This window comes from Rhinatrema bivittatum, chromosome 6 (assembly GCF_901001135.1).
Source record: "Rhinatrema bivittatum chromosome 6, aRhiBiv1.1, whole genome shotgun sequence".
Taxonomy (NCBI): Eukaryota; Metazoa; Chordata; class Amphibia; order Gymnophiona; family Rhinatrematidae; genus Rhinatrema; species Rhinatrema bivittatum.
The window spans coordinates 104,063,518-104,075,081 of NC_042620.1; the positions used below are offsets into that span (position 1 = coordinate 104,063,518).

The 11,564-nt window shown below is 42.1% G+C and overlaps 1 protein-coding gene across 1 annotated transcript in view; it reads right to left on the reverse strand.

The window, feature by feature from the left end:
* STK39 (serine/threonine kinase 39) overlaps window positions 1-10,611 on the reverse strand; it is a 484,232-nt gene extending 473,621 nt beyond the window's left edge. The window contains exon 1 of the mRNA XM_029605673.1: window positions 10,332-10,611. Within this exon, the coding sequence (XP_029461533.1) occupies window positions 10,332-10,467 (136 nt within the window). The 5' untranslated portion in view covers window positions 10,468-10,611. The remainder of the gene's footprint in view (window positions 1-10,331) is intronic.
* Between the last annotated feature and the right edge of the window lie 953 nt (window positions 10,612-11,564).

Here is an 11,564-nt window from a genome sequence, read left to right on the forward strand (position 1 = left end):
TCCAGCATAAAGGCCTGCTCTATGCAGCTCTCAAGGTTGTGGTTAGCACTTCCTGTCACCAGAACATCTTTTATAGGCCCTGATACTGTGACTTCCTGGGAATGCCGGCTAATGACATCACATCCTGTCCTAGTACAAGGAAGTCATCTGCTACCAGCCAATACCTCAGCAACAGGTCTTCTGCTGTGCCTCCTGTTCCTGCCTCATCCCAGTCTTGCCTGTTCCTGCTTCCCCTTTTGTCTCTTTGAGCTGACTAGGAACAGACTGACCTTGCTTGATTGCCACCCAGCCTTGACCTTCAAGTGTTCTTCAGATTCTGTTTGGATGCCACCCACCTCGACCTTGGCCCTAGACTTCTCTGCCTGCCCCATCTGACTGATCCTGGACTTTGCCTTGCCACGTCTCAGCTGCCTCCTGTTGGGACCTGAGCTGTGCTTATACTACCCAGGGAGCATCAACCTAGCAGTGGCCCAAGGGCCCAGCTTCCCCCCAGGTTGTGACACCAACCAGGGGAAACCCTCTATATCACAGGTTACATGCCAAGTTTATGCTCTCTTGAAGGTGAAGATACTCTTTGCCTCAATCGACCACTCCCAGCCTGATAACTTAAGGTGAGCATTATAATAAAAGCATTAAAATTAACATTACAAAAGTTAAACATGGAAGAGAAGGATTAAGGCACCTTACTCCCCTAATTCCCATTTTACTATCACAAAAGATCCATCTCTACTTCTCTTTTTGAACTCCTTTATAGAGGAGAACCCCAGGCGATCCTGGGCATTACCTCAGAAGTTTGAGAAAAGCACTCAAAACACCAGAGTAACATTGTGGATTATGCTATGCATGCAGGAATGACTGAATAAGCTGAGGATAGAAAAAAAAAGTAATGACTAAAGAGTGTTGTCAGGTCCAAAAGCAGGATCAGTATGCCACCCCACTGGTTTTCCAGGTACTGCTGGTGCAAAAGTCTGCAGCCACCCTAGATGGCAATGAACCCCACAGATTGTATACCATGAACCTCCAAGGCTCCGTTTACACAACACAGTCTTCCCCAGCACCATGCCTCTCCACCCTCGTTCACTACTATCAAAAAAAAATAATAATAATAATTTTATTTAACACTTTTCTATACCGAATTTCATGAAAAAAGAATCATATCAAAATCGGTTTACATGGAACATAGGGACTAAATAATTAATCATGACAACAAGAGGACAAAGAGCAAAAAGTTACATATAACAGGGAGAAGGAACTTTGGGGGGGGGGGGGGGGGGCTAGAGTAACCGGGAAGCCAAAGGATAGCATAACTGGGAGGAAACTGTATGCTGAGACTAGATATGCCACCCTCGCATACAACTTCAGTGTGCTGCCAGCCCTGGTTGCAGGTAGAACACTAAGTGTTGGTTCTATACTTTTCCTGTGACAGCAAGCTGCTTACCCAGTGACATGGCACCTACCAAATAATGGACAAAGTGGGTCCAGTTAACCAGGTCACTCAAACCAGCAAGCAAAAGCCTAAATTTCCATGTGAACCTCCTTAAAAAAAAAAAAATAAATAAAAATAGGTAGTGCCTTCACCTTCCAACCATAGGCAGACCAGAAGATTTTTTTGGACCAAGTTCCCATGGACCTCAGCCTGCTAAAGTTTTTATTGGGGGGGGGGGGGGGGGGGGGGGGGGGGGAGAAATCAGCTGTCAGAAATACAAGAAGAAAACCTCAGATGATTGTTCTGTTGGCTCAGTCATCTTTTCCAGCCTCCCAAAATGGACCCAAACACACACACACACAGCAATTGCTACTGATTTAAGGCAGATGTTCTAGTTCAAAGTAATTGAAGACTCCAATAGCAACTGTGTATCAACAATCCTGGCCCCAACACCAGATAACAGACTGCCGTTCTAAACAGGCTATCAGAAGAAAGTGAGATTTAAGTTGGATATGTATAAAGTGTAACATGTGTTCTAGGCGCTAAAGTGGTCAAACTAATTGAAAAACCAGGTGAGGTTTGGTATATAGCTTCTTTCTATATTAAAAAAAGATATACTGACAGTAGTTGTCATCCAGGCAACGAAGCAGAAGATGGCTTTTTTTTTTTTTTTTTTTTTTTTTTTTAATACTGGAGAGGCTGCTCCACATCCTCTTTGGCCTGTAGGGGGCATCTGCTACATTCCAACAAATGGTCAGCCACCTGCCACAGACCCATAAGAACATGCCATACTGGGTCAGACCAAGGGTCCATCAAGCCCAGCATCCTGTTTCCAACAGTGGCCAATCCAGGCCATAAGAACCTGGCAAATACCCAAAAACTAAGTCTATTTCATGTTACCATTGCTAGTAATAGCAGTGGCTGTTTTCTAAGTCAACTTAATTAATAGCAGGTAATGGACTTCTCCTCCAAGAACTTATCCAATCCTTTTTTAAAAACAGCTATACTAACTGCACTAACCACATCCTCTGGCAATAAATTCCAGAGGATAATTGTGCATTGAGTGAAGAACTTCCTCAGATTAGTTTTAAATGAGCCACATGCTAACTTCATGGAGTGCCCCCTAGTTGTTCTTTTATCCGAAAGAGTAAATAACCAATTCACATCTACCCGTTCTAGACTTCAAGATTTTAAACACCTCTATCATATCCCCCTCATCCGTCTCTTCTCCAAGCTGAAAAGTCCTAACCTCTTTAGTCTTTCCTCATAGGGGAGCTGTTCCATTCCCCTTATCATTTTGGTCACCCTTCTCTGTACCTTCTCCATGGCAATTATATTTTTTTGAGATGCGGCGACCAGAATTGTACACAGTATTCAAGGTGTGGTCTCACCATGGAGCGATACAGAGGCATTATGACATTTTCCGTTTTATTCACCATTCCCTTTCTAATAATTCCCAACATTCTGTTTGCTTTTTTGACTGCCGCAGCACACTGAACTGACTATTTCAATGTGTTATCCACTATGACGCCTAGATCTCTTTCTTGGGTGGTAGCACCTAATATGGAACCTAACATTGTGTAACTATAGCATGGGTTATTTTTCCCTAAATGTATCACCTTGCACTTATCCACATTAAATTTAATCTGCCATTTCAATGCCCAATTTTCCAGTCTCTCAAGGTCTTCCTGCAATTTATCACAATCTGCTTGTGATTTAACTACTCTGAACAATTTTGTATCATCTGCAAATTTGATTACCTCACTCGTCGTATTTCTTTCCAGATCATTTATAAATATATTGAAAAGTAAGGGTCCCAATACAGATCCCTGAGGCACGCCACTGCCCACTCCCTTCCACTGAAAAAAACTGTTCATTTAATCCTACTCTGTTTCCTGTCTTTTAGCCAGTTTGTAATCCACAAAAGGAAATTGCCACCTATACTATGACTATGCTACAACTACTCAGACAACATCATAGTATGTAATAGGGTCTTAAATATATCTTAAACAGTCCTCAAAGTGGTATCAATAGTTAACCCCAAGAATATGCTAGCAGTACAGGTGGTCCAAAACTTAGGATACTCCTTGGGAGAGGCAAGGTCCAACTATACTCCAGGAAAATAGAGACTATCACCATAATACCCAATCATAGGAAAAGCAACAGGTTCAAGCCTTCTTATTGCGCCTCAGATATTACCAGCACTTCATCCCGAGCTTTATAAAAGCAGCAGAGCACCCAACCTTCAAAACAGGATGCTGGACAAAATTAAGTGGCCTGAAGGGCTAGCAGGAGCCTTCCAAGAGTCAAAAAAGAAGAACTGTGCACTGACCTGGTGCATGTAAGGCCTGACTTCTCCTAAATATTGTGATGCAGAAAGATGCAATCTTAGCCCAGAAAAGCACCAAGTACTTTATAAATAGAAACTATATCCAAGATATAAACATGCTATTCCATAATAGAAAAATAAACTATGGCCATCAAATGGGTGCTAGAGGCTTTTCTATATTGTCAGCTATGTTGCCGGTTCATCCTTATGATGGGCCATCAACCACTCAGAAGTGTGCACAAAATAAAATCTTAATTGGCGATCGCTCTTGGCCCCGAAACCATTTTCTTTTCAATTGCAACATCAGGACATGAGAACTATAATGCAGACTTCCTCTCTCTCAAGCGATTTAAGGAAAGCACATGCTCAAAAGGGACAACTCTGGGCTGAGGCAGAGGGTATGTAATGGAATGTAAAGTAATTTTTTGACCTATAAAAAAGGGACCACTATTCTAGTAGGCTACCTCAATGGAAAAACAGGCTCATGGGTCAAAGATTGTCTAAAAAAAATTAGGAAAAGAAAAAAAAAAAAAAAGTGAAACACATAACTATACATTGGACTCAATTACTACCTCTGACTAGCTTTTAGGGGATCACACTCCCTTCTATAGTAGAAAAACCCAGGAAGTGCAGAAGCCAATGAAGGATGGAGCAAGCCCATAGAGAACCTGGAAAACCATGCAGCCAGACCATCACAACAGCCTCAAGGCCTCCCAGCCACCGCAGTGCTAAAGTACCTAGGTCTGATAGTTGAGTTGAAGCCAGCTCTAGGGTTGCTTAGTGAGGATTCCATTACTGTTTATGCTTTAGTATGTCAGGCTGTACTGTTATCAGCGTTGGAACTGCAGCACCAATATAAACCCATTCAGCACACTCTGCTGAATTTTCTAGAACAGTGGCTCTCAACCAGTGAGTTGGGATACACTGGTTGAGAACCAAGGGGTGTAAGGTGTGTCACCAAAAATTTGACCTAGCAAGCCTATGCTTTCTATAACAGCCACATGTGCTTACTGCTTGAGGACAGTGCAGAGTAAGGAGCCGGTACTTAAAAATTTCTCATCACCGCTCCCTGTTGCTGCTTTTCCCTCAGCGCTGGCAGTTTCTGCCACTACCAATCCAAGCCGGAAATGTTGCAGGCATTCCTGCCCTACCATACTGCCACACCTCCCCCATCCCCCTCTTCTTGGAGTTTCAGCTTTTCTCTGTATGTTTGTTTATAAATTTATGGTCTTTTATTCTGTATTATATAAAAGAGTTGGTCTGCATTCTGCATGTTTGACAGAGGTGAGGGATTTTGCTAACTAGGATGTAGATTCTGTGCAGGAATCTAGAGCAGTCTGGCTTGCTTTGTTTTTCCATTAGTAAGTGTACCGTGTCTATATTTGCAGCCTTGCTTTTTCATAGGTAAGGTTGTTGCTGATCAAGTCCTGGGTGTTGGGACTCTTATGGTATGGCTGGCATGCTATATAATTTCTAAATTTTTCTTTAGTATATTATTTCATAAAGTGGCTGGCAGGGAAAAGATTTTGAAGTACTATTACTGAGGGGATATAATTTGAAAAACATTTTTGTATGGTGAGTTGAAAGAGGAAATTTCCTAACTCTGCTCTGTATAAACTCCAGAAGAGGTCAGAACTTTGAGGTTGACAGTTTTTCACTGTGCGCTGCATGTGCATATCAGTCCCAGATTTCTCACTGATGCAGTAAGAAAAGATTAAAATTTTACAAAAAGAAAGTAAGATTTTATAAGTAGTTACTGAAATTAAAGAATGTTATCTTTCTTCAGCATCATTTTCAATAATGAGATATCTAGGAATTTGTATTTATTTTTTTTAGTATAGCTGTTATATAGTATGCAATGTGTCACACACGTGAGCATCTGTCAGGTGTGTCATGACAGAAAAAAAAAAGGTTGAGAACCATTGCTCTAGAAGACCTACCCACATACCCCAATCTAGGGAAGGAGGGCCTGTGACATGTTAAATTGGAACCAGGGCTGGGATCATGAGCCTACAGAGATTTCCACCCCCATTTTATATTTAAAAATGTATATACTGCTCTATAAACAAAGCTATCAACACAGTTTACAATAAAAACATATAAGCTAATTTTACATCTCCTCCAAACTTACTTTAGTCCAGTTATTGCAGCAACAGTTCATGGCTGACCAAGGGCAGGGTTCCTTCCAAAAAAACTTTGTGAACATGAGCCTTAAAGCCACCCACTAGATGTCACCATTGCTGAACACCACATGCCCTACTTCTCTCCCCCCCAAAAAAGGCTGTGAACACTTTCACAGGATCTCCAGCCCCAGCCAGAGTTGAAGATGTAAGCCAGGAGTCAAACACAGATCTCTAAACCCCCAGGCCAAGCCATATATTTTGGCTTTCCTCTTTCAGTGCATGATCATGTGTGTGATAGTTCCCACCTTTTCTTCCCTGTATTTCTCTTGCTCAGTTACTCTTTTTATGAAGTAGAGAAGTATCACGAAGTTACCTCAAGAGGCCTGCATATTCCAGTTCAGATTATCCAGCTATGAATGCATACATGCACTGGGGCACAGCCTAGAGTGAAGAAGATGGCTGTTTTGGATGAGGAGCTCCATGCCTCTTGTCTTGCTTTCCACTTTCTGGGGGTCCTGTTTTGTCTGTACAGCATCCTCATTTGCCTCCCCCACTTCCTTTTTAGTTCCACTATGACATTCTAGTCCTTCAGTAGAAAAGTGAGTTTTTCAATAAGACACTTACACTGCTATTACTGGCATCAGTAGCATGGGTTCTATTTAGTGTTTGGGAACTCGCCAGGTATCTGTAGCCTGGACACTGTTGGAAACAGGATGCTGGGCTTGATGGACCCACAGTCTGACCCAGAATGGCAATTTCTTATGTTCTTATGTATTTATAACACTTTATATAAACTGTGTAGTGTATTTTCTTCTATATATAGTTGTGTGGGAATGGATATCTTCAGCCCAGTTACCTGAACAATTTTCATGCAGTTTTTGGAGTGCAATCTGTTATTCAAATTAATAGCTAAAAATCAGCTACTGCAATGCAAAATCATGCAAACCAGCTTTTTTAATTATTAATGCTGGCTTTATGGACAAAATTTCATAACACAATTACACCTCTTGCAGCACAGTTATTTTTATTTTACATGCAATTTTTCTACCTGGCTCATTTGCATATGCAAAAAAGTTGCATGCAGAATGGTACAGTAATATGACCCCTTGTTTTGTTTTATTTTGTGTCTGCTCTCCTACTCACTTCATCTTCCCTGCCCTCAATCTCCACTTTTGTGTGGCCCAACAGAAAGCAGCGCTAGGCCTTAACAGCAAGGTCTCAACACTGAACCATGACCTGGCTGAAGCCAAATTTCAGGCAGCTCACATTTTTCCACCCCCCGCACTCTATAAAGCAGTGAACTTTCTTTTGAAAACATCTTCTGCCAAATAATGCAGCTCATGAGTTTCAGAGATGTGTTTTGTCACTTTTCCTTCTCTTAACATGTGAGTGAAAAGAACAGCTTGTTTAAGAGAGAGGTCTGCTGATATGACAACTTTCTCCCATCAAGTGTAAATAGGAGCAGTATGGCTGCAGTAAAAACCCTTCTTGAAATACTCTGCTCTGGGCATAAAGAAATAAAAATTGCAATTTTATGTTCAAGGCAGTCAATTAAAACCAGTTTAAATGTGTAGTTGTATAAGTCCTTGTTTTATTAATCTACGAGTGGAGCCAAATGCCTGAATGAACTGAGCACCCTTTACTGTCTACACATGCTTTACACTGTTTATTAAATATATTAAAAAAAAAAAAGTATTTGGCCACCATACATCTCTTAACCCAATAACACTTGCTAGTCTCTTAAACATGAATTGCATGAACTACTGGCTCTCTCACGACAAAAAAATAAATTAAAAAAGGGCCCAATCCTCATGTTAATGTACAAACAGAAAGAAAAGTAGTGTTACATCTATCTCTCAAACAGATTACAAGAGATGAAACTTCACTTTGAGCACATCAATGGAATTTGGAAAAAGAAAAAAAAAACACTGCATTATAAGTATTTCAGGGGTACAAAGCCATCTTGCCCTGAATAAGACTTAGAATCAAGAGCAGTATAAGCAAACAAATTAAGCTGTGCCCACGTATCTGTCAAAGTGATTCAATTAAGTACAAATGCACCAAGCCAGACCATTGGCTCTTCCATGATCAGTAATGAATAAACAATGCTAAGAAATTAGGCCAGTCTTGTGGATCATCAGTGAACACGGTTAAGAAACTGGGCCAGTCCAGTGGCTCAGTCTCTTGATCAACTGGGCCAGGAGAGGCTACAGAGGCAGTATTATAGCCTCCTATGAAGACAGACAGTCATTGCAGAAGAGCAACACCTAGTGGCCAGAGTTAGGGCCCTTCCAGTGTTGCCAACCTCACTTATTTACCGTGAGATTGGGCTTCTTTTTCTAATCATTCGCTTATTTTCTTCCAATTCACAGGTTGCTTTTAATTGGGCTATTTTGCCTGCCAGTCACTTTTTTTTGGGCTTGTTGGGCGGGACTTGTACTCTGATGTTGCAGTGATTGGCTTCCTGCTGCAATAATTTAGGGTGCGCCAATCAGTGATGTGCTAAAGGTCACGGGCCTAGCCGTTATGATTCTTTTCTGCCTTTGTGCAGTATGTTTTCGCTGAGGACTGTCTCACACTGGTTCTCTTCTGGCTCCTCTGCTTTCACTTGTGTGCTTGCCTCTGTCCACCTAGGCAACTTGTTTATTCAAGGCTGTTTTCTGCTTTCTTCTTTCCCAGTACTCCCTCTATGGGATGTAGATAGCGCAGGGGTGGACTTTGTTTTTTTGGCCAGAGCAGGGCACCTTTGGTTTCAAATAGGCAAACCTTCACAGGACACATTTGTGGGCAGACCGAGCACAGCATGCACAAGGGTCGCACGTGGGCAGACCTGGAAGGCCAGCATGGCATTGCAGAAAGCAACAGAGAAGGAATCTTCTGACTGTGCAGCTACAGCCAGGTATCAGGAGGGGAGGAATTAGTATGTTGGGAGGGGGGAATAAGAATGTGGGGGCCACAGATGTGCTCTGAGGAGGGAATGAGTGTGAGGAGTTGGTTTTTTTTTTAAAACACCAACCCCTCACACTCTTTCATTTCTTCTCCCTGCAGCAAGTCACCTTTATAAAAAATCCTTATTGACAAAAAGAAAGCTTGTCCACACCTGCTGACTACAGGTAAAAAAATGTGACATGGAAACTTGTAATGCTATTTTTTTTTGTTCTACACCACTTTTGCTTTCATCTAACTTTGCTTTTTAAGAAAGCCTGTCCATACCTACTGTTTCTGTCCTTGGCTGCTACACTGCTAAATGGTTTTGATCTACTATGGCTAAAGTAAAGAACTGGAAAGCATGGGAAGAGGAAAGTGGGCTAAAAGCATGGATTCAGCCTGTTTTCAGCAATGAGTGTAAGGCTGTGTACAAATTTTGTAAGTGTGGCATTCGTGCACATCATGCAGACCTTCTACAACATGCTAAAACAGAGAAACATGCAAAAAGTTCTTGGGCTTTTTTGGGGCTTGTTTTTTTGGAAAAAAGTGTTTGTTCTTTCATGAAAACCTGGCAACCCTGGGCCCTTCATTACAGAGCTGTCTCCCCCCAGCTAAGGTCTATGACTACAATGCCTAAGCTAAACTGAGAAAAATATAAAATACAGGACAAAAATATTCTCAGAAGGTTGCAATAAAAGCTCTTGGCACGGACTGCGCTGAAAGTCAAGAGAATATGGATACTGCCAAGCCCCCCAAAAAAGAAAGAAACCTGCTTAAAAATTCCCACCCCCACACTAAAATTGTACTTCCTTAGGCATTAAGCTTAGAAATGTATACATTTCGAGTCAGCTCATATACTTTTCTATTCTATTCTGTGTACCTTAAATAATAATATCCTCCATTTCTTAAATACTATATCCTTATCTAGCAGTTCTAAAAAGCTACTACCTAGATAAGGAAAAACTCTGCCAGATTTAAACCAGAGGGCCTTTATCAACGAACCACAAAGCACTGTACAAAATGCATCGGTCATAAAGAGGGCATATTCACAAAATGACAAATTAGAATGTCATCGCTAATAGTCATTTTAACAAAAAGCATGTCATGAAGGACATGATAAATTACTAGGCTCTAAAAATATTATTAAGTATTAATTTTATCCAGTATAGGCATTAAATATAAAATTCACACACCGCAGGTGAAGAGGGGAATTTGAATGTTATATCCCACAATATTTTTATTTTACGTTCTGTGCCAACTAGAACAAAAACTCTTCATTTGAATCCCTTCCGCTACATCCAAAATATACAATACAGTTTTGACCAATGTCAGCAGTCAACTTAGCAACCTGCAGCAACACTGCAGTGGAAAGTACCACATCCGCAATGATAACCCTACAACTTGCAGCGGCAAGGGGGGGGGGGGAGAAAAATGCCGGTAGGCCGGAAGCCTGCTACCGAAGTGTCTCAGCCCTCCCCATCCGCCCCTCGGCCCGGCCGAAACGTGAAGACAGGAGGAAACTGACCGATAACCTCCTGCAGCTCGTAGGCATCCCTGCAGATGGGCCAACCCACTGTCGGTGCGAGAGGCGGAATCTGCGGCTGCTGAGCCGGCGGCGAAGACGGCTGGGCGTGCACGGGCGATTCGCTGCGTTCTTCCATCAGGGCGAGCAGAATGAGAGCGCGGCTGCTGTTGTTACTGCTGCTGCTGGCGCTGACGCTGCTTCACTCGCACCACACACACAGGCTCCCCACTAGGAAAATTCCAGATTTCAGCCAGTTCCTGAAATTCTGATGTAAACCGTACGCTTATTGGCCACCACAAATAGTGCCCGATTGGTCGACAGAGGAGCGCTTGATTGGTCGAGAGGGAGCGATCTCGGGCAGGCATTGCTTTCTCCCTGTCAATTAACCTGTACCTCCCGCCACATTGGTCAGTTCGACTTTCCCGCCTTATTAGCTCCCAGTTTCTCCGCTGCCGAAGCCGGATTGCCCTCCGACAGCATGGCGAGAAATAGAGATGCGATTGTAGATGACAGGTGCACTTGCACCTGCTACTGTAATTGCGCTGCTGGATGTAGTGCATCTGTTGTCTGAATGCCTGTGTCTGGAAGACAGACGTACTCAAAATGACAAAGTCATGGGTTTGCATTGTTTCCCACGACTTCTCCAGAGCTGCCTGGCATCTCTGCCCCCTTTGTTGCTATTCTCCTTGGTCAATGTGGAGACTCGAAAAAATGCTGGGGACAGGTGTATTTTTCAATAGAAAAACGCTGGAGCAAATTTTGCTAAATCTGAGTGCATTTGTGCAGTAGTATGAAGAAAAAATAAAGATGCGATTAGCAGCTCCTCAAATATCCCCTGCATAGGGGAACGTTGGGCTGCTATACTAAATCATGATAATTTGAGTAGGTTATTGTGGTCAGCTAACAAAATTACTGCATGCAGTAAATTCATTCATTTCATCCTATGTACTAAAATAATGATATGCATAAGTTGCCTGTAATTAATTTACACATAATCAGTAGAATTCTTCATCCACAGCTAACTGACTAATCAATACCAGCACCTCTGAACTACTATAAAAATCTGCCCAGCAAAGTTTTTATTGGTGGCTAGGGAAAGAGAGCATGAGCTGGTAGAGGATGGAAGAGGAAAATGAGAAGAAGATAAAGAAGAATGTAGAGCAAAGACTTTTGGACCACTGAAAATACCAAATAGCATGAAGTCAAATTCATTCGATTGTACTGGAGTGACAG